The sequence below is a fragment of the Anomaloglossus baeobatrachus genome, unplaced genomic scaffold, assembly GCF_048569485.1.
Source record: "Anomaloglossus baeobatrachus isolate aAnoBae1 unplaced genomic scaffold, aAnoBae1.hap1 Scaffold_854, whole genome shotgun sequence".
NCBI classification, from domain to species: domain Eukaryota; kingdom Metazoa; phylum Chordata; class Amphibia; order Anura; family Aromobatidae; genus Anomaloglossus; species Anomaloglossus baeobatrachus.
The window spans coordinates 36,489-60,816 of record NW_027445244.1 but is presented as its reverse complement, the minus strand read 5'-3'; the positions used below and the strand labels follow the sequence as shown (position 1 = coordinate 60,816).

Here is a 24,328-nt window from a genome sequence, read left to right as displayed (position 1 = left end):
AACTAAGTCCCGATTGAAGGCAACAGTCCAACCGTAGGAGAGAGACACCGCCACCGCCAAGGCACCAGTTTCTCAGGGCCAGCGCCTGCGGGTAAAGTGGGGCTCCTCCGGCCCATATCCAAGCCAGGGAGTGGGTTTTCCGGTGGGAACCCATCGCTACCAATATAGACTTACGTGCAGGAAAAGGGACCGTCATCGTCAACTACCGGGGAAAAGCAACAGCAGCCGTCCGTGGGAACCGTCTTTCCAGCCGTGTGTTTTACCGAGAACTGTGTCCCCGTCTCAGGCTGAGTGAGTACCACAGTGCCGTGAGGCACAGCGCTGCCCCGCATCCCTGCACCCCACCAAGCCCTGCACCGGCCCCGCCATCCCTCATCCCCCATCTCATCACTGGGCCCCGGGACAACCACCCCCTACCCACGGAGGGGAGAACCAACAACTTTGCTGCTCCCTGTCACCGCTCCCGGGATCCCCATACAGAGCAGCGGTGGTGTCCACACAATCACCACAACTGTGGGTGGCGTCACGGACAATAAACAATCCCAAAAACCAATCCCCATTCACTCACGGGCGAGGAGCGCCGCTCGAGTCCCCGGGATCCGGCCCATCGCTCGAGCCACCGAGCAGCAGCAGGCCGCAGCAGCAGCGGCAGCCGGACCCGAGCAGTGGGAGAGCGCGGCGTCCCCACCTCCGCCCGCGACATATGCCATACATAACGATTGAGACATATGGTAATTCATAACATGCATCAAGTCGTGCAATATGCAGAGAATATCCACGTCAGGAATATGAATCCATTAGAGTGGGTTCTTCACATACAAGGTGATCCTTAGGGTTGGTAGAAGTATACTGTAAACAAATACACAAATTAAAACCGATTAAAAACAATACAGGAAAACGGTGGAAGAGATCAAAGATAATGTACTAAATTGCATAAATGATCATTGCTGCGCATGATAACACAAGGCCTATATAAAATAAATAGACGTGACACTCTGAATAATTTTGATGGCATTAAATGGCCGTGACATTTATTAAGGGTTAAATAGCATATTAAAATTACCAATAAATAACCAAATCTTTATTAACCATTTCATCACCACAGTCCATAAACTAGTCCGCCAGCAAAGCTGACGACTTTTCCCTCTAACAAATGCCACGACGAGTGCGATCCTCCACGAGAAGTTCTTTCTCCAGGGATGGCGGGTGGGTGTTCTTCTTTGATCTTCAGAAATTCTGACAGCCAGCTGATGGAGAGCCCCTGCTTTTATTTACAAATTTCCCGCACTTTTCTAACAGCTGACCAATCAGCTGTTAGAAAAAACGGAAAATGGAAAATACCCTACCTATTGGAAAAATCTGCAAACTAAAATTCAAAAGCCCAAGCAATGATTACAGATTCTTCAAAGTAGTCTTTTTTTCTGACAATCAAGCTCAAAAGCTCCGCTTCCAACCTAGCAACTTTATCCTGAGGCAACCTACACTCCATCCTATCAGAATCAATAGTGATGCCTAAAAACTCCAAACACCGACAGGGCAAAGTCGTCTTCTCTTCCGCTATAGGAACACCAAACAAACACATCAACTCACGAAACTTAACTAACAACTTTAAACAATCCTCAGACTCCGCCTTACCAAGAAATAAAAAATCATCTAAATAATGCAGAATTTTCCCTTACCTCCCTCAACCTCAACAACCCAATGTAAAAATGATGAAAAAGATTCAAAATAAAAACAAGACAAAGAAAAACCCATCGGGAGGCATTTGTCAAAAAAATAGTGCCCCCTAAACTGAAAACCCAGAGAATTGAAACCCGAAGGATTCACTGGTAAAAGCCTGAATGCTGACTGTATATCTGATTTTGCCATTAAAGCCCCTCTACCTGCTTCCCTTAACAAATCCACAGCTTGATCAAATGAGGAATATTTAACCGAGACTATATCCGGCTCAATCTCAACATTTAAGAACCATATCTTGGAAACGATAAATGATGGAATAGACGGAAACTACCCTTCTCCTTCTTAGGGACTATCCCGAGTGACGAAAGCCGAAAATTCTTGAACGGGGGACTAACAAAAGGACCAGCTACCCTACCTAATTGAATCTCTTTTAGCACTTTGGAAGCTACCACTGACTCAAATTCATTTACTGAAAGAAGATTCTCCACCCAAATGCACCCTGACCCTTTAAACTCAGGAACAAAAAACCCGTTCACAAATCCATCCAAAATTAACTAAGCATTCTGTCTGACTGGATAGCGATCTAACCAACCCAGCATGTTTTGTACTATCACTGGTGTCACCGCCTTTAAATATGGACTCCTTAGTGTTGTGTTGTTGCTGTGTACTCTGGTTCTGTTTTTTGAAACATTTGAAGATGGCATGATTGCCGCCACAAAAGGAGCACTCATGTCGAAATCTGCAATTGGATGTAAATTTACATGACGACTCATTAAATGCAAAGCAGAAACCTTTTTTAACCATAGGATTATTTTGAGAAAATCTGTTAAAATTAGTCCTCTGAGGAAGCATAAGGTTTAGCCATAGACCGACGTCTTTTTGGCCCCATTGCATATTCCGGAGGATGGCTAATTTTTGACGAAAACTCTCATCATAATTCAGCCATGCAATGCCACCAAAACTGCGATATGCCTCTAATATGTTCTCCAGGTGCTGAAAAAGACCCGAACAAACTGCCGGATTCTTTTCACCCAAGACAGAAGAAAAAATGCAAAATGCCTGCAGCCAGTTATTGAATGATTTAAAGGCGGCCTTTTTCTTATCATCTAAATCCGTCTTCTCATCCTTTTTAACATTCTCTCTACTAGACGGAAGCAGAGAAAACAAATCAACATAATCCCCCTCGTAAATCTTATCCCTAACTGGCTGCGGCAAATGAAATCCCAGGGGGGACATGTCACATGTCAAAGCCTCCTTAAATAAAAAACCATGCAGAGACATGGACTCCTGACAACCACTAAGACCTGCACTACTCTCCCTAGCCACCGCCCCCCTGCTAACATTTCACATAACACTTTCTTCACTACAGCTTCTATACTAAAAGGAAGAGGGCTGGCACACGAGACAGACAGAGGGACATTGAAACTCTCACCCTGTCCTCTGCTCTGCAGTTCTCGGCCCTCCTGTGGACGTCCCTGGTCTCCAGCAGCTTCGCGCCTCAGGCTCCTGCCTCTGGCCTCGGCAAAGCACCTCCTCCTCTTCAGACGGGGACTCGGACCAGGGGGCCCCCGTCGCTCTTCTGGCCTCAGGAACGATCTTCCCCTATGATCTCCCGCTGCCACCAGGAATTTCAAATCCCTGGGCCGGTGCCGCGCTTTTACGGCGACGCCGACTAGATGACGTACTCTTCCTCTTCGTGGCTGCTCTGTCCGGCGCTGAACAATGACGCGCCTCCGCAGCCAGGATGGGCGGGGATGCTCCGGCTTCCGCTTCTTGCTCATTCTCACCGACTGCCGCTGGAAGGACGCTGCGCCGCAGGGACCGCCTTCTTTCCGGGATATCCGCTGTCAGCGCTGCCATCTCTTCTGGGTTGGTATGCTGGATAACCGCGGCGTCACGATCCTCAGCTTCTCCAACGTCTGCTGGCTGCCTAGACGCCTCCAGGCATTGTCTCAGCCAGGCTTCTCCACTGTCCTCGCTCGCCCTCTTCATCCGGTCTTGCAGCAGGCTCCCATCAGCTGTTCTTCTTTGATCTTCAGAAATTCTGACAGCCAGCTGATGGAGAGCCCCTGCTTTTATTTACAAATTTCCCGCACTTTTCTAACAGCTGACCAATCAGCTGTTAGAAAAAACGGGTGCGCAGAACCAGCCTAAACTGGTTTAACCAGTCTCCTCATGACAGAACACAGCTGTTCTTAACCCTTCACTCACCACACATATAGTGAACATAAAAACCTTTATTCAATAATAATGGCCATTCCATTGTATATATAACCAGGCCTGTGCCATCATGCATTCGCACGGCATACTAGCTACCGTGCTCTAAACAGAGAGCCAGATGGATTAATTGGGGACTATAGAGCTAGTACACAGGCATTTTTTAGGGGAAAGAGAGTCCAACTTATAAGAAACAAGCAAATTAATTGGTTTCATTTAATCCTGTAGGTGATTTAGTTTCTAATAGTGTAATCCATTTGCATTCTTGCTGTAATAGTTTCTTATTTATATTGCCGCCTCGAATCCCTCTGGACACATGTTCAATCCCCCTTACATTAAAGGTACAGGGATCACTATCATGTTTTAATTTGAAATGTCGAGGGATTGTTTTCAATTCCTCCAAATTGGAGATGGTTGTTGCAGCTACAATGTCGCGTACGTGTTTCCTTGTCCTGACTCTTAGTTGGCGTGATGTCAGCCCAATATAACTTAGGCCACAAGCACACATCGCATAGTATATCACCTGTGTGGTGGAGCAGGTGATATACTGGCGAATTTCAAATTCTTTGTCTCCCCTGATGACCTAAAGGTCACACACATATTGGCGCATGCCCTACATCCACCACAGGGGTAACACCCCTTAACCGGTGACCCTGTGTCAAAGGGCGTATTGGTAGTCGCCACGTAGTGGCTTCTAACCAATATATCTTTGAGATTTTTGCTTCTCCTATAGGTCATCTGGAGGTAATCTAGTATATACTTTTTCAGGATTGGTTCGGTCTGGAGAACTGGCCAATGGCGCTGCAAACTTCTTTTCACCTCTTCACATTGTGAATTATATGTTGTGATGAATCTGACATTATTGTTGTCCTTGGATACTCCATTGGAGGACTGGAGTAAAGTTTCTCATGTGAACTTCTTCACCCTATTATACCCTTCCTTTATGGATCTGTTGCTGTACTCTCATGACTGAAATCTCTTTCTCAATATATCAGCTTGAAATTTCTGTGGGGTTGAGCAAATCCGCTTCGTTCTCATAAACTGCCCAACTGGGATAGATTTGATAGTGACGTAATGGTGGCTAGACTCTGCATGCAACAGGGAATTGATTGCGGTGGGCTTCCTGAATAAGTCTGACTGTAGCTGTCGGTTGCTGTCAATATCGATCTTGATGTCCAGGAAGTCCACCACCTCCCTGCTATACACATAGGTCCGCCTGATGTTAAAATCATTCACATTGAGTTGGCCCATGAACTGCCTAAGCCCATCCTCACTGCCTTGCCAAATAAATAAAATATCGTCAATGTATCATGGCCAGAGGGGTATATGGTCTACAGCCCACGCGTCCTCGCCCCCCCGCAAACCACTTTCCCAAAACCCAAGAAAGAGGTTTGCAAATGAAGGCGCACAGGCCGCCCCCTTTGCAGTACCCCTCCGCTGTAGATAAAATTGCTCTTTAAAAGGAAAAAAAAATATGCGTTAGGATGAACTCAAGCAGCCCAAGGACCAACTCACATGTGCGACCATCCAAGTTGCTGTTCACGAGAAAAAAGCGGGCCGCCTCCAACCCCTGCTGATGATCAATGCAAGTATAGAGTGACTCTATATCTGCAGTCACGAGGTACATATCATCCTCCAAATGTATCCCGTTAATTCTGGTTAATACGTACGTGGTGTCACGGACGTATGATGGGAGAGCTTCTGCCAGTGGTTGCAAACAAAAATCCACAAATTTGCACACCGGGTCATAAAGGCCTTCCAACCCAGACACGATAGGTCTGCCCGGGGGTTCGGTGGCATTTTTGTGGATTTTAGGGATGAAGTAAGTGGTTGGTGTCTTAGGGTATTTAAATATTAGACCGTCATAGATTATTTTTTTTTTAGGGATAATGCCCTGCCATATAGTATCAGACCTAATTCAGCAGAATATGATGACATAGGATTTTTGGATAATTTTATATATGTGATTCTATCCCTCAACTGTTTCTGTGCCTCCTTCTCATACATCTTTTTGGGCCATAGGACAATGTTTCCCCCTTTGTCGGCTGGTTTGATGACAAGGTCATCGAGCGACTGTAATTCACAAAGTGCCGTTCGATCTCCCTGAGTAAGGTTGTCACTCAGTCATGCAGTAGAGATCCTCTTGAGATCATGGATAACCAGATCAGTGAAGATCTCCACCGCAGGAGATGCCGACATCGGGGGAAATGTTACCGATCTGGGATATAAATGCCTGGGGTATTTACCTTGGGTCGTTCCATCCTGCTCGTCCAACAAAAAATTCAAATTTCTCCAGGCTTCTTCTATTATAGAGTCTGACATGGTCGTATGGTCATCGCTGTTTTTATAATGCAGCTTTTTAAGAATAAATTTCCTTGATAAAAGATTAACATCTTTTATAACTGTGAAAAGATTAAAGCCATTAGTGGGTGCAAAGGTTAGCCCCCTCTCAAACAACTTTTTTTTTTATTATAAGTCAATACATGTTCTGATAAGTTAATCACCTGTAATTTGTTCGTATCATTTTTCTTGTGACTCTTCCTATATGATCCCGAGGGCATGCTTTTACTAGAGTTGTTCTGTCTCTTGTCCGTGGATCGCAAGGTCATGCCACTCCCAGACCCTGATTCTTGGTTCGTTGAACTTCATTGGACGTGCAGGAAGCAAACGACCCTGATCTTGATCCAGCGTTCTTCCATTTACCCCGCTGTCTCCTATGCCATCTATAGATGTTATTTTGGTTGTGATCCATAGTATCTCTCTGAAACTTTTTGATTTTAACATCGCTTACCTCTTTTTCCCACTTAATGGATTCATCTTCAATCTCAGAATTTAGTCTTACCAGCGCATCACTGGATAGGCCATCCTGTAGCTTTTTCTGTATTTGTTCAATTTCTGTATCCATGTCACTGACTGTTTATTTAGTTGTACTAGCAGCTCCATGAACTCTCTAGAGCAGGTGGTAGCCGCCTGTTCCCACCTATTCCTAAATTAATCATCCGGCTCCTTGAAGGCTGGAAAGACCTGCACTATAAAGGGTGCTTTACATGCTGCGATATCACTAACGATTTATCGTCGGGGTCATGGTGTTTGTGAAGCACATCCGGCATCGTTAGCGACATCGCAGCGTGTAACATGTACGAGCGACCTTCAACAATTGCAAAAGTGGTAAAAATTGTTGGTTTTGGAGAGGTCGTCCAAACACCAAATATTGTTGTCAGGTGAGTAACGAGGTTGTTTGTCATTCCTGCGGCAGCACACATCGCTATGTGTGACACCGCAGGAACGAGGAAACTCACCGTATCAGCGTCCCACCGGCAATGAGGAAGGAAGGAGGTGGGCGGGATGTTCGGCCCGCTCAACTCCACCCCTCCTCTACTATTGGGCGCTATGACGCCAAATGAACCGCCCCCTTAGAAAGGAGGCGGTTCGCTGGTCACAGCGACGTCGCTAGGCAGGTAAGTGCGTGTGACGGATGTAAGCAATGTTGTGCGACATGGGCAGTGATTTGCCCGTGTTGCATAACCGACGGAGGTGGGTACAATCGCTAGCGATATCGATACCGATATCGCAGAGTGTAAAGTGCCCTTAAGTCTCCGTGGTATGAGGTTTTTCTCCAGATATTTTTCTAAAAATGCCCTATTCCACCAGATTCTGGTTCTCTTGCACAGCAACTCCTTATATCGATCTATACTATTTTGCATCTCTCCACTGCTTTCCGTAGACACCAATATGGGCTCATCACTGAACACTGCGTTCATTTTTGAAAGCAATTAACTTTTCTCTGACTTCATAATCCATTTTATTCTTATTACTGGATGCTGTGAAAAACACAGAAATAATTAGCGACAAATTGGCGCCATTGGCCAGTGGCCAGTTCTCCAGACCAAACCAATCCTAAAAAAGTATATACTAGATACCCCTGTGGTGGATGTAGGGCATGCACCAATATGTGCAGGACTAAGACCTTTAGGTCATCATGGGGAGACAAAGAATTTGAAAGTCGCCAGTATCCACCTGATCCACCACGCAGGTGATATACTATGCGATGTGTGGTTGTGGCCACATTTTTATATGGGGCTGATATCACGCCAACTAAGAGTCAGGACAAGGGAACACGTACGCGACATTGTCGCTTCAAAAACCATCTCCAATTTGGAGGAATTGAAAACGATCCCTCGACATTTCAAATTAAAACATGATAGTGATCCCTGTACCTTTAAGGTAAGGGGGATTGAACATGTGTCCGTAGGGATTCGAGGCGGCAATATAAATAAGAAACTATTACAGCAAGAATACAAATGGATTACACTATTGGAAACTATGGGATTGAATGAAACCAATTAATTTGCTTGTTTCTTATAAGTTGGACTCTCTTTCCCCTAAAAAAATGCCTGTGTACTAGCTCTATAGTCCCCAATTAATCCATCTGGCTCTCTGCGCAGCAACGATCATTTATGCAATTTAGTACATTATATTTGATTGATCTCTTCCACTGTTTTCCTGTATTGTTTTTAATCGGTTTTAATTAGTGTATTTGTTTACAGTATACTTCTACCAACTCTAAGGATCACCTTGTATGTGAAGAACCCACTCTAATGGATTCATATTCCTGACGTGGATATTCTCTCAATATTGCACGACCTGATGCATGTTATGAATTACCATATGTCTCAATCGTTATGTATGGCATACTTGGAATTTATAAATTTATAGGTTTCCATGACCATTTGGTCGCTTCAACTTTGCATATCATGCATAGTGATTAGCAAGTAAGCAAGCGCATATTATAGTGCAGCATATGGGAATGTGACGTAAGTTGCTTACTGCAGTCTGGTGCGCGTGCCCGCTGTCCTCCACCTGCCCGCTGTCATTAGGGCTGCGTATGTGCACTGGCTTCTATAGCCACTGCGCATGTGCTGGCACCGTTGACGCGCGGCGCTTCCCCGTTGGGGTCGGTGGACAGTAGCGCGCATGCGCCGGCGTCAGACTGCAAGCGGCCGCCATTAAGCAAACACATCATATAAGGATTAAACACATAAATTTGGCCATGATTAATACACCGAGGAGATAACACAATAGCATCCCTCGGGGGTAATGCCAACTCCGAAAGGCATATCAAAAGAGGAGGAAAGGAGATAAGGCACAATTATGATTGAAAATATTAAGTTTTTATTGGTAAAGGTTAAAAGAACAAATACAAAACAGTACAAAAAGACATACAGAACATGGAATCGGTCACCAAGGGTGTGGAAAGGAGAAATGTTCCTTTATAAAAATAGTCTTTAAGGAGGTTTACTCTTGCCTTCAGAACCAGCCCCATATACCACCAGGTAATGCAACAAGCTCTTTTGAATTTAATGCAAGGTGCCTTCTACTCTCCTGCACACTCTTTCTGCCTTTGGTATTTTCCACTACTCAGTGCGTTTATTAGTATTTCAGCCATTAGGCAGAGTTGTGGCTGCTGAGATTACCATTTAGTCCTGTTTCTATAGTGATGAGATATAATATTTACTACAGAATTTTACTATCATTCTCTCACTATTATATGTGAAATTCACGTGTTGAGTCCCTGGGTATGGACCCATCAATGATGGGGATACCAGCATTTGGGAACATACAGGTCTATACCGATGAATTTTGAGTGCACATGTACACTTTATTAGTCAGCCCACAGGTCCAATGAAGGTCTGCACTGTCGCAATTCCGGAACTATATATATATATATATATATATATATATATATTTACAGCCAGCCGTTGCACTTTACTTACACCGCGACCATCATCTTGTAAATTTCGACAGCCCTATTACTGTTACCTCTGTTATTATCTACATCCAAATCCAAAGGAATAGCCAATTAGGCTTTATCTGTTCACTATACTCCTAGGGTTTGTATAATTTAACCCAACTTACAGCGTGTTAACCCTCTGCATCCTTGTGTGTTTTGTACACTGTATAACGTTGCTTACCGAAACTTGGGGGTTTCACTCGCTTGCAGCGGTATTAGGTAGCTTAGGCAACACAGGTATCACTGTCTCTTATAAAACCCAGCAGTTTATTTAATAGACTCAACATAAACTGCTAAACAAAATGTAACAAAGCCTCTCCTGGCTTAAAGGAAAATATAACATACCGTGGGCTTCCAGTCCAATTAAATGTCCATAGTGGAGTCTCCACACTCTGGCTCCTGCCAGCGAACACCACTCACTGTGGTTCCTTCCTGCAGCCTCCAGCCAGGCTGCAGTTTTATCCCCAGTCCTCACTTGGACTGATTTCCAGAAGTCTCTCTTCAGTCTTCACACAGACTGAGACCTCCAGCACACAATCTCCATGTGCAGCACACAATCTCCATGTGCAGCACACAATCTCCATGTGCAGCACACAATCTCCATGTGCAGCACACAATCTCCATGTGCAGCACACAATCTCCATGTGCAGCACACTCAGACTTTTTTCTGTCTCTAAAACTAACAGTCTCTTAAACCCAACCGGACACACCCACAGGTGGAGGTATGTGATTCTCCAGCCCTGTCCATCACGCCGCCCATAGTTTAAAGGGAAGCTAACCCTTAATTACAACCCAAGTCCTGTGAAACTACAGGTCCCACAGTCACATCTTCAGTTCAATAGGGCAGGGAATCCTTCTCCACTGCAACACATAGCGACCATCCACAACATTGGTGGTCGCTACCTCACAACTGTAACACTATATTTTTAATGTGTTTTTGTATGTCTATCACTTACTGCAGGGGTGGGGAACCTTTTTACTGGCAGGGGCCATTTGGAATTTCGTACTAACCTTTGGGGGCCGCACAACATTATCAACCTGAAAAATAACCCTGCTATATTTGGTCAAACAATTAATTAACTCACCCCTACTGTGGGGGCAGGAGCTGCTTCTCTTTGGTGCAATTGTGATGTTTGGTGATATTGATCATCTTGTTTCTCACAGCTGCTTTTCCAGGTTTGTCTCTGTCTGGAGATGCTGGGGGCATAAACATCACAGGAGGGGCAGGGGTGCATAAATTACAGGAGACACTGGGAGTTTATATCACAGGAGGGGCTGGGGCATATACATCAGTAGGGGGCATGGACAGCCCTGGCAGTGGCACAGACATGACTGGGGACAGGGACAGCACTGGGTGGCAGCACGGACTGCACTGGGTGGCAGCACGGACTGCACTGGGTGGCAGCACGGACTGCACTGGGTGGCAGCATGGACAGCACTAGGTGGCATCACTAGGGAGACAGACAGGTCTGGTGGAACATAGACATCAACAAGAGGGCACAGACTGGGGGGCATAGAAAGCAGTGGGAGGGTACAGACAGCAGTAGCGAGTTAAGAGCACTGGGAGGTACACAGTACTGAGGGGTGACACACAGCACTGGGGAGCATGGATAGCATAAGGGGGGCACAGACAGCACTCACCGTGGCATGGACAGCACTGGGTGCAGCATGGACAGCATTAGGTGGTGCGGACAGCACTGGGGGGGGCGTAGACATCACCCAGGGGGTACAGACAGCACTAGGGGGGCACGGACAGCAGTGAGGGGTTACACCGTGCTTAGGGGGTACACACTGTACTAGGGAGTACACAGCACTGGGGTGTACACAGCATTAGGGGGTACACTGCATTAGGGGGAACACACAGCATTAGGGGATACACACAGCACAAGGGAATACACACAGCATTAGGGGGTACACACTGTACTAGGAGGTACACAGCACTGGGGGGTACACACTGTACTAGGAGGTACACAGCACTGGGGGGTACACACAGCATGAGGGGGTACACAGCACTGGCGGTACACACTGTACTAGGAGGTACACAGCACTGGGGGGTACACACAGCACAAGGGGGTACACAGCATTAGGAGGTACACACAGCATTAAGGGGTACACACAGCATTAGGGGGTACTTACTGTACTAGGGGGTACACACAGCATTAGGGGGTACACACAGCACTAGGGGGTACACACAGCACTAGGGGATACACACAGCATTAGGGAGTACACACAGCATTGGGGGGTACACAGCACGAGGGGGTACACACAGCACGAGGGGGTGCACACAGTACTAGGGGGTACACAGCACTGAGCGGGGGGGGGCAGCAATTGGTTGAGTACTCACAGTGAGGGGGGGGGAGTCACACACACAGCACAGTTTCGGGAGGCTGGTAAACCTGCTGCAGCTTTTCTGTGCCTTTATCGCAGCGTGCTGCTTGCTCCGTCCACCAGAGCACACTAGCACAGGCTGGGGATAAGCCTAGAATGGGTAAAGGAAAAGGGATTCTTCAGCTCACCTGTTGCCCGGACTGCTAGACCTTGCGGGTGCCTCGGATCCGCCGGTAAGTCCCGACCGGTTTGTGGAAGAAGGCAGAGAAGAAAAGGATGATCCGGCACTGATTCTTCTTTAAGATAAAATCTCCGTAATCTTTATTGGAAATATTAAAAGCATCGTGAAGGCCGAGGTATAAATCAATACATGGAAACTTTGCGCGTTTCGGACTACACCATAAAAACAGAAAGAGTCCTTAATCATAAGTGTTCCATGTATACCACAACATTACTAAAATAGACTGACCCGCTGGATGGGCGGAAGGGAGGGGCGGGATGTCATGATTGCATGAAAAAACAGGTGAACATCGCCGTGCATATGGACAAAAGGAACATCATACTGGGTCAATATAATCCTTAGTAAATAGTGCGTGATAAACCATAAAACATTCATTCATATGTTAATAATCATTTCAATAGAGGAGCTGACCTGAAATTGCAATAGGGCTGCAAATACAAGCCCCTATATATTCATAAGAATAGAAACGAAAAATTTCATGATACAGATAGAGCTAAAAATGAAATTAGATTATGTGGGTTAGTTACCAAAGGACCCAACCCTAGGTTGATAAGTAAATTATATGGAGATCACAAGTTAAATAAAATATAAATTTATAAGGTTCTCAACAATATTTGCAAAGTATATCAAAAAGCAGCTCCTCCAGTGAAAAACAGGGGGGGGGGGAGAGGACTTGTTCAATATAAATAAGCAAGCTCCAATATGTGCATATCGTCTGACGATAAAAAGACCATAAAAAAAAAATATATATACATCAGGATGAAACATGTGTGGAGCTTGACTGAAGGAATGCTCATTACAATATGTCCGAATTATGGCATCCGTGCAGGAATGGATGAATTTCATCAAAGAATGACTAGAACAAACACATAAGCATAAAAGCACCTCATTGAATGTCAGAAAACGGATCAGAAATTATTCTATATCTATCGATCTAAAAAATAAATCGCAAATCGGAGCGATAGTTAAAGCCACCTGGGTATCTTGTATTTAGCTTCAAAATCCATTTTGCCTCTGCCAAAAGCAGGGCTTGGAACCAGTCCCCCCCACGAGGTGGTCTGGGAACAGACTCTATACCCGTGATCACTAAGGAAGAAAAATCCGCTGAATGACATTCAATGTAGTGCCTGGTCAGACCAGATAAGGAGCGTTTCTTCACCAATGCAACATAGCTTAAGGAGGTCCTGTCATGAGCTGCTGAAGGTATGCGGACGTGCTCAGAGATCCTGGTTCTAAGTGCTCTAGAGGTGCAGCCGACATAGCCCTTGCGGCATAGTGTGCACGTTGCCACATAGACCACATGTGCAGAAGCACAATTAATAAACGATCGAATTACAAAGCTTTCTCCATTATTCCCTAATAGGGATTTGGTATTGTGCATGAACCTGCAAAGGCCCCATCGGCCGGACCCACATTTATAAGACCCAGAGACACTGAGCCAGGTTCTGTTACATTTCTTAGATGTGAACATGCTGGGTGCCACAAGGTTCCCAATGGTACGAGCTCTCTTGGCTACTATATTGACCCCCGGCTGAAGAACTGAATTTAGTATGGGGTCCTGACGTAAAAGGGGGATAAAACGCTGGATGGTCTGTTTAATTTGAAAAAAATCAGTGCTAAATGGTGTTGAAAAAGTCACACGATTTCTAGATACTGAGGAAACAGGGTGATCTTCCAACCGATTGGTTCTTTTTTTTTTTTTAAATTCTTTATTTTAATGACCGACTCGAGAACATACAAAGTAACACCTGCTCCACAAAGAACAGAATAACAGATTTCAAATATTTAACATTGACATGTAGCCCACCCTTCCGCACCCCTGTACATATCTAGTCGCTGCAACTGCTCGAGTCAGGCCCAATTTAATCCTTTTATGAACCAACCCAACAAGGGTGGAATACAGAACATAGAAAGAGAGCAAAGCCCGAAAAGAGTTTAGAACAGGTTAAGAGAAAGAGCTAAAGGGGAATAGGGGGGGAGGGGAGAATAGGGGAAGATAGGGGACAAAGAAGTGAGAAGAAGGGAGAGCGAGAGAAGAAAAAAGAGGAAAGGGGGAGAGGAGAGAAAAAAAAAAAAAAAAAGGGGGGGGAGAGTGTTTCCCCAGAGCCTCACAGCAGCCGTGGAACAGAGAGTAATCTGGCGTATTCCACCGAGTGAGTGAACTCCAACCATGGGAACCAAGTCCTATGAAAATCTTCCTGTCTGTCATTGAGAGAGGATGTCAAGTCCTCCATGTGCCTTAGGTCGTTAACCCTTGAAACCCACTGTGCCAGTGTGGGGGTGGTAGAAGACTTCCAGCCAAGCGGGATGCAAGACCTGGCAGCCATTACCAGAAATCTAAGCAAAGAGCGCTTGTATCTAGGAGCCGGGAGTTCCAAAAGCTGTAAGATAAACAGTTCCGAACCCAATGTCTCAACCGTGCCGGTCACCAGTCTAATTACCTCCCTCACTTCTGACCAAAACCGTTGCAAGGAAGGGCAGGACCAAAAGATGTGCACGTAATCACCCTCCCCCGAGCCACACCTCCAGCAAACGGGGTCAACTGAGGGGAATATCCTATGAAGTCTGGTCAGGACTCTATACCACCTAGTCAGCAGTTTGAAGTTGGCCTCCAACAGTCTGGAACTGATCGAGGTTTTATGTGCCATCATTAGGACGTTGTTTCGTTGCGTGTCAGATAGAGCCGTCCCAAGGTCCCTTTCCCACTGCCGCAAATAGACCGGGGTGGGCAAATCTCCCGGGTCTGATAGCAAATTGTATGCCAGGGAAAGTGAGTGCCGCAGGGCCCCCTCTCCCAAGCACAATTTCTCGAATCTTGTGGGAGGCCCAGCATACCGGGCGAAGCAGGGAAGGGAGCTCATGAAATGCCTCAACTGCATGGCCCTCCATCTCCCCAGGGGGTCCGGAGGCAGGAGACCACAAATATCCGAAAGAGATAGCCAGTCACCCTCCCCTCCCAGCTGGTAAGCTCTGAATCTGCCCCCCTGTACCCAGCTCCGAAAAACTGGGTCCAAGAGGCCAGGACGGAAATCCGGATCTCCTATAATTGGTGACATGGGGGAAGGCAACGGCAGGAGGAGGCGCCGAACCTCGCCCCTCGAACAGCATTCCAGAGTAGCGCCAATAGTGGGGTGAGATCTCAAAGTAGACGGGAAAAAGCTTGCGACCCAAGGCATGGCCGGTAAATGTACCTCCGAGAAGCTCTGTTCCAGGGCGACCCATGGTTTCATCCTAGAGTGGTGGCACCAATCCAGAACCCTAACCATATGTGTGGCCCAGTAATATTTTTTCATATCAGGTATTCCCAGCCCTCCCCTACACTTAGGTCTGCACAGTAGGGAACGGGAAAGTCTCGCCGGCTTATTCGCCCAGATAAATTTAGTATATAGTGAGGCCAATTCCTTGAAGAAAGAGCTCGGGATCTTAATTGGCAGGGCCTGGAAGAGGTATAGAAGTCGTGGTAATATATTCATCTTCAATATTGCACATCTCCCAAACCATGTGAAAAGGCCCCTCGCCCAATTTGCGCAGTCTGTTCTAATGGACTGCAGGAGAGGGAGATAATTCAGCTTATATAGTTGGCTAGTGTCCGCTGCCAGCTGGACCCCCAGGTACCTCAGAGAGTGATTAGCCCACTTAAACCCGAACGCAGATTGTAGCGAAATAACATGATCTTGGGGGAGAGATACATTCATAGCCTCCGATTTTGACATGTTAATTCTAAAATTAGAAAGAGAGGAGTATGTTTCCAGCTCTCTCAGTAGATTGGGCAGGGAGACCCGAGGGTTGGTAATAAAGAAAAGTAAGTCGTCCGCGTACGCCGCAATTTTGTAGGTGGAACCAGCAACTATAGGGCCGGAAATGTCAATGTTATGAATATAGCACCAATTCAGAACCAGTAGGTATTAGAAAAGAATTCCAACATGTACAACTTATATAGATCTAGCAACATGTGATAATAAAACTTAACCTTTAATTGGGTTATTTAAAATAAATATACAAACTGTGATCCAAACACCATTTAAAACCTGGAAATGATGGGACCAATGTGTGCTGCGTGTATCTATGGCACCATCATTTACAGAAAAAGGGGAACGGGTAACGTTCACCTAGATGAACAACACCGGAGATGTAATGAGTTTTTCAACACACAAAAAGCTGATGTGGTATCGCTGATTAGACAGATGCTGTGTAAGTGCAGCCTTCAAAGATAAATGTATACACAAGAAGTAGCATGCCACTCAACAGACAGAATGTTGTCACTCAGCGTCATCAACACCAGACCAAAAATAGTGTGAATGTCCCACTATAGAGCTAAGCTAGTGTGATACGCTCTATCAGGGGACAACCAAACATATGCACCATGACATGCGGTGCCCAGGAAATAATGACCTCATAATACCTGTACCATGCTCTATACAAACAACGGCAGGGGTCAGGGACAATAGGATGTCATATACAGTGCAATATTAGGACCACTTAAAGTGGAACCATCTCACCCAGTCTTTTTGTCGGTGAGGTGTCGTCCTTCTCCAGTGCTGCTTAGTCCAACTACCGGCACTTGGGGAGCAGTGGCTTGGTCACTGGCCCTGTCTGGGATACAACTGACCCTAAGATAATCCACAAAAACTCCCGCCCTTACAAGGGCAGTCCACAGCTGGCCCTGTTGTGGCTGACCCTAATATCCATCAAGCAGGTGACTTCCGACGCGTTTCACAACGACTGCTCATCAGGGGAGGCTTGAAACACCTGAAAATCGTGGTTATGGCTCAGGCTTAGAGCTCAAACCTATGTGGCCTGGTATCATTCCTGTCAATGTTACCTCTAATTCGGCTAAGCAGGGGTTCCAGGGTCAGGATAAAGATCAGGGGTGAGAGGGGGCATCCCTGCCTTGTGCCGTTAAGAATGGGAAATCTATCTGAAAGGAGACCGTTCACCCAGACCGTTCACCCTGACCGCGGCAGAGGGGTTACTATACAGAGAGCATATCCACCTGAGCATCATCCTCCCCAACCCCACCTCCCGCAGAACCTCCTCCATGAATATCCAATTGACTCTGTCGAACGCTTTTTCTGCGTCGGTCGACAGGAGCATCAGGGGCAACCCTTCCGAATTAGCCCTGTGGATTAAGTTCAGCGCCTTAGTGGTGTTGTCCCTCGCTTCCCTTCCCATCATGAACCCAGCCTGGTCCGGGTTGACAATCCCCCCCAGCAATGGAGAGAGTCTCTCTGATAATATTCTGGTGAAGAGCTTCAAGTCTGTGTTGAGGAGGGAGATGGGTCGGTAACTAGAACAAGAGGTAGGGTCTTTACTCTCTTTAGGGATGACTACTATATTAGCGGCCAAAGAGTCTCTCGGCAAGTGGACCTTTTCGGAGAGTGAGATATTGTTAAAGGCAGAGAGAAATGGGGGAGCAGCATGGAGCCCATCTTTTTGTAGTAAAGCAGGGGGAAGCCATCTGGGCCAGGGGCCTTACCAGTGGGGGAATTTTTAATTGCAGCCCAGTACTCCTCCTCTGAGATGGGTCTTTCCAGGGCATCCGCAACCGATTGGTTCTGGTCCTATTCTCAACAATAGAAGAGGCCCTGTTCAAAGTCCGATCAGGATACCCCCTCCCACTGAGTCTCTCTCTAATGCGGACAGCTTCACAACGATAGGAAGCTTCAGATGAGCATAAACGCTTCGCTCGTAAGAGCTCACCCACAGGTAAATTCTGTAAGGTGTGGGGCATGTGACAGCTACTCGCATGGAGAGAGGTATTGCCACAAATAGGCTTCCTATACAGAACAGAATGAATGGAACCAGTCAAGGGGTCGCCAGATAGCAGGATGTCCAGGAAGGGAGCTGAGTCCATATATAGGTTCATGGTAAATCTCAAATTGAGAGGGTTGTTGTTAAAATGTGCATTGACGGCTTCCATGGCCTCCTGGGGGATATCAAAATCTCCTGTATTACATATCATAACTTGATCATCAATATATCTTGCATACCAAATAATGGTATGCAACAATGGATTATCACTTGTATAGATATATTTCTCTTCCCAGTAGGCCATGTAAATATTAGCCAATGCACATGAAAAACATGCCCCCATAGGACAACCGGCTATCTGGAGATAAAATGTTAAGTTAAACTGGAAAAAATTGTGGGTCAACAGAAAACCTGTTGTCATGAGAATGAATTCTTTGAGGACATCGTCAAATGAGCTGTATTTATTTAGATGAAAATACAGAGCCTGTAAGGCTTCCCTATACGGTATGCTAGGATATAATGAGACCACGTCGCTTATTATCCAAAAAGAACCACTCGTCCAGGACATCTCCAAATCCTGTAAGAGACTCTTTGTGTCTCTAATATGACCAATAGTACGTTTCATGAGCGGCTGGATATAATGATCTAGCCAGTCACTCAGATTGCTGGTTAGAGACCCAGTGCTGGCTACTATGGGTCTCAATGGGGGAGGGAAAGTGCCCTTATGGACCTTGGGAAGGCCTTGAAAAATGAGACACACCAGAGAGTCGACAAAAAGATATTCGTGGACCTTTTCATTAAGAACTCCCCATTGAAAACCTTGTGAGAAGAGGACCCGTAACTTTGAGGAAAAATCAGATGTGGGATCGCAAGGCAATTGCCTGTAAGTGGATTTATCACTCAATATGGTATTAATCTCTCTTTCATACAGTTTGCTGTCCAGCACTACTACTGAGCCCCCCTTGTCCGCCCCCCGGACCACAATGTGACTATTGTCCTTCAGATCTTTAAGTGCTCTTTTTTCAGAGGATGACAAATTGTCCTGAATCTGGGGTTTCATCAAGAGTATATTTCTGACCTCCGATTCTATAAGGTCCTGGAACGTGTCCATAACAGGAACCCTGGAGGCAATAGGATAAAAACTCGGGTTCTTATTGACAAAAGGAGAAGGTTCAGATATACCCGTACAGGTGTCACTTAGTTCTTGTAAGTGCGTAACCGCAATCTGTTCCCTCAAATTCCAAAATAGGGGGACATGAGTAGAATTGTTGGTCGGAGGATCAGGTGAGTTGGGCCTATCAGTATTGTCCGCATCAGTATTGGAAAAATGTCTTTTTATTGTGAGATTCCTGACAAACCTATTAACATCTCTAAAGCTGGTGTCACACATAACGACGACGACAACGACGTCGCTGCAACGTCACCATATTCTGTGACGTTGCAGCGACCATAGATAATCGTTAGTAAGCTGTCAAACATGCTAAATAAAGCAGCGACGGAGCAGAGATCATAGCGACGTCGACGGTCGTTGTGTGGTTTCAGACATGTCATTGCACGACGAGTCAGAGGTGTGGTTTTAACCCCTAGATACGGTTTGCGTTATCTCTTTTCACGCCCCTCTGTTCCTATTGGTGATCGCTACAGCGCTTTGCGTTGTCTTTCTTCACGCCCCTCTGTTCCGATTGGTCATCACTACAGCGTCGCCTGATTGGGTGACCGTATCAAACAAAAGACGACGCAGTAGCGCTTCCATTCACTCTACCTGAGCTTTTTCAGAACGCAGTTTGCTGCAGTGATTCTTTCAATTTGTTGATTTCGTCTTGGATTTTTAATATTCTCCTGACTTAAAGGTAAGTAATTTTGGGCAGTATTATACCAATATTCTAGTACATCGTGACATTAATATAGCAACTGTATTCTTGTATATTGGGGCAGTATTATAGTTATATTTATCTATGTACATAGGGGGAAGTATTATAGCTTTTCTATTCCTGTACATAGGAATATATATATATATATATATATATATATATATATATATATATATAAAAATAAATATATCTATGGGGCCAGTATTATAGCAATTATATTCTTGAACATATAGCTATTTTCTACATATATATATATATATATATATATATATATATATATATATATAGGTATATATGTATATATATTTATATATTCAATACCGCTGTACATATAGTTATGTTCTTGTACATAGGGGCAGTATTATAGTAGTTATATTTTTGTACATAGGGGCAGTATTATAGTAGTTATATTCTTGTGCATAGGGGCAGTATTATAGTAGTTAAATTCTTGTATATAGGGGGCAGTATGATAGTAGTTATATTCTTGTACATAGGGGGCCGTATTATAGTAGTTATATTATTGGACATAGGAGCAGTATTAAAGTAGTTGTACGTAGGTGGCAGTATTATAGCAGCTATATTCTTGTGCTTAGTTTATAACAATGTAGTAATACATTAATTTCCTTTTTTTTCAGATGTCTTCCAACAAACAAGAATTTATAAGGGAGATGATTGATATGTATCGATCCCTGCCTTGTTTGTGGAAGATTAAGTCTGTCGATTATAGCAATCGATACAAGAAAAAGCAGGCCTATGAGCAGCTTGTTGAATTGTTCCAGAGGCATAACCCTACTTAGACCATTACAACTGAGATTGTGCGAAAGAAAATCCAGGGTCTTCGCACCGTTTATAAAAAGGAACTAAATAAGGTGGAGAAGGCCAGCAAATCTGGTGCCGGAACGGAGGAACTTTACGTTCCAAAGCTTTGGTACTACGATTTGCTGGCCTTCATAAGAGACCAAGAGGTACCACGTACAATAACATCGCTGTCCTTTGGTCCCGGAACACAGCCTGAGGTCCGGTCTGACACCACAGTTGGAGATGTAAGTACCTTTGTGAAACTTTTGATGTACATGGCATTATTTAATTGAAAATAGTTACTACGGTTTTCTATGATTACTGTTGCAGATTTCAAAATGTATCCCTTCCAGTTCAGATAAGTATACTCCTTTACTAGTTTCTCCACACTCTATTTTCATACCATGTAATGACATTTCATATCTTGTAGTACTAGTCTGCCCCTCCCATTAGTTTCCAGTGCATGTGTATCCCTGTGCCTGTTGCTCATGATATCTGAGTTTAACATCATTTTTATTGTTCCGCAGGATCGTTGTGAAGCTGGGCCAATAGCGACAGGTGGTGATGATGAAATTGCCGGGACTTCCGAGGAGACCGCAGAAGCTCCATTACCGCGGCGGATCTCCTCAACCCGTAAGAGGCAGCCGAACAACACATCATCAACAGACCTTATGGATATGGCGAAGAAAATCCTGGAGCAGCACAGCAGACCATCCATTTGCGGATTTGCCCAGCTTACGGATGAAAGACTCCGTAAGCTGGATGACAAACAAAGAGGTCATGTCGAAAGGGTCATGCTGGAGGCCCTCAACAAGGTGGCATTGGGGAAACTGACAGACTCCTCAAAAGTGTGCGAAGTAGATCATCAACAACACTCTTCATGGAACCAAGTGCCATGGATGAGGATGGAGCCTTGACCGCACCTCCAGCATGACCCCCCCGCACAGTATCCCATGTTCCCCCCAATGAACCAATTTTTCAGCCCACAGAGGCAACATTTAAATGACTCTAGTAACCAATATCAAAATTTATAGTTTTTGTTTTTTGTTATAATATTTATGCTGTTTTTGTTGTTGTTTAAGCAATGTTAGGGAATTGTAATAAAAAATGTCTTTGATTTCAAACTTTTGTACAGCTTTCATGAATTCTGCATAACATTATTCACGGGGTAAAGGGCTGGGTGGAGGTCAGGGTCGCCATCATGGCACAACTCTACAGATGCACATATATAATGTGTGTGTGTGGGTGTTTTTTTTTTAATTAAGAATGTTTTTGTGGGTTCTTTGTTTTAAAGCTGTGGTGGGGAACATAGTGCTCTCCCTGCTGCCTTATAGTGCTGTCACCTAATGCTCTCCGAGCTGCCTTCTAGTGCTGTCACTGTCAGTGCTGTTTGTGTTATGCCACCTACAGCTCTTTGTGCTGCCACCTATTGCTGTGTTGCCCAGGGATTGGGGGGGAAATGAGATCCTGGCCAAGGGGTTACTTCTGCAGGTATCCCGGTGTCGTGACCCGGTCTGTAATGTCAAGCTCCCAAAAAAGAGGGGGATTAGGTAGGGGGAATTGTCTGTCACGCCACCCGTGGGTTGCGTTGATAAGGTGGTGGCACCGCCACTGCCTCTGGGGACCGTGCCCGGGACTGATGGTGTGGGGCAGCTAGGTGGGATACCCTCCACGGGTAGGGGGATTTATAGTCCCAGGGCCCAATTGGGAGAGGTAGTTTGTAGAGTGACGGGTACAGTCCTCGCCTTGTACCGGGTGGTGCAGGAGTACTCACAGTATAAACCAATAACTAACCCCAGTCCAGTAATTAACCAAGTTGCTGGTAACAGGTGCCAACGGCCCGCTGCTGTGAAGACGGGTCCCACACCCGTGTGTGTAATTCAGGTGATCTTTTCCTGCCCGAGGTATGTGTCTTCTTTTCACACTGGTCCGTACTGGGTCCCGACAGCTGGCACCCCTCTCCTGGTCCACTTCGGGTCCCACAAGAGGCTGGCCCATTCCTGAGGCCGTGAGTACCACTCACCCCAGCCCCACACAGGGGCTGCTTATGTGACGCCCTGGACTAGCCAGGTGGTCTCAGAGGTAACATCACACACACACACACACCCTCCCCTGGACAGTCAAGATCATTGAAAAAAAAAAAAACCTTGTTGCCACTGTACAGTCTTGATGTCCTCCTGTTTTCGTGGGGAGGGGGTGAGTGGGGTCTGATTGGCTGGTGTGTGTTTGTGTGTGGGAACCTCCCCAAGGGAGAGTTAAATCAGCATCAATAACATGTATGCAGACCTCTGTAACACCCAGGTTTTGCCAGGGCGGCACAGTGCTCTTTGTGCTGCCAACTACTGCTCAGGGTGATGTATATGCCCCATACTCTTAAGGGATGTATATGACGCAGCCTCTCCTGGGATGTATATGCCTCAGTGTTTCCTGTGATGTATATGCCCTAGCTTCTCCTGTGTTGTGTATGCCCCCAGCCTCTCCAGACCAAGACAAACATGGAAATGTAGTGGTGAGAATCAAAATGATCCATCTCACCGAACATCACAGTCTCTCCAGCCACCACTCTGGGGCTGATTTTATTAATTATTTTAACAAATATAGCCTGGTCGTGTTCAAGTTGATAATTTGGTGTGGCCCCCGTTGGTTGGTAGAAAATTCCAAATGGTCCCCGGCAGTAAATAGGTTCCCAAACCCTGTTTGAAAGTTTTGTCCAAAAATGTAAGCAACAGCGAAAATAAACTAGAAAGATTTATGTGACATACAAAACAAAAAAAAACATTTAAATCACAAACATTCACATTTAGTGGCCCTGCTGTTGGGCTGCCAAAAACTGTTCCAGCATCTCCCCATGACGCCGGACGGCTTCTGACAAACGCCGTTGTGATTCCACCAGGTCCTGTAGTGTGGGGATTTCTGTGGAGGGAATGGGAAAAGTTAACCATCCTTGTTCCAACATCGAACTGTCAGGTATATGTTTTTGGTTGACCACTTACGGTTCTGGGGTTCATCACCTTCTTCCTCTGAGGCGCTGATGGCCCAACCAGATCCTGTGGCTAGGGAACACAAATCAAATATTAGTACACGACAGCCCACCATCATTTAAACATCCCTGTATCCTTTACAACTTGTAGGGACACCATGTTATGTGCATAAATTACAGGAAGGGTAGCCTGCACAAAACTCACCAACTGATGCGGGGGAGAAGGCATCGTTAGAAGGAGAAGTATGGGGAGACAGGGTAGAAGGTGGTGATGGGGTTGAAGGAAGAGATGGGGTTGCAGCAGGTGATGGGGTTGGAGAAGGAGAGGGTGTCCCAGCAGGCGCAGCAGGCGGAGGTGGTGGATCTGCAGCAGGAGATGGTGGAGCCGGCGGGGATGGTGGATCCGCAGCAGGAGATGGTGGAGCTGGCGGAGATGGTGGATCCACAGCCGGAGAGGGTGGAGATGGTGGAGCTGCCTGTGCAGCTGGAGGTGGTCCTAGGTATAGGAGAAAACTTTTATTGAGCGCATAACTCCAGGCCACTATGGCTTACGCCTACTTTACACCATACAATTCTGCATACGATATCGTATGTGATGTGACACGCCCCCATCTTATGTGCGACAACTGAAATTTGTTGACCGTGTCGCACCTATGCTTTGTTCCTGTCAC

General features: G+C 45.7%; 1 protein-coding gene and 1 long non-coding RNA gene across 2 annotated transcripts in view; one reads left to right on the top strand and one right to left on the bottom strand.

Moving 5' to 3' along the window:
* Window positions 1-20,676, top strand: part of LOC142288848 (uncharacterized) — a 28,700-nt gene extending 8,024 nt beyond the window's left edge. The window contains exon 2 of the mRNA XM_075333542.1: window positions 20,515-20,676. Within this exon, the coding sequence (XP_075189657.1) occupies window positions 20,515-20,676 (162 nt within the window). The remainder of the gene's footprint in view (window positions 1-20,514) is intronic.
* Window positions 20,677-23,565: 2,889 nt separating this feature from the next.
* On the bottom strand, window positions 23,566-24,115 carry LOC142288847 (uncharacterized). Its single transcript, XR_012749471.1, has 3 exons — window positions 23,863-24,115; window positions 23,671-23,730; window positions 23,566-23,590 (listed from the first exon to the last, which is right to left on the bottom strand). It is a non-coding gene; the product is annotated as an uncharacterized LOC142288847 (long non-coding RNA).
* Window positions 24,116-24,328: the final 213 nt, after the last annotated feature.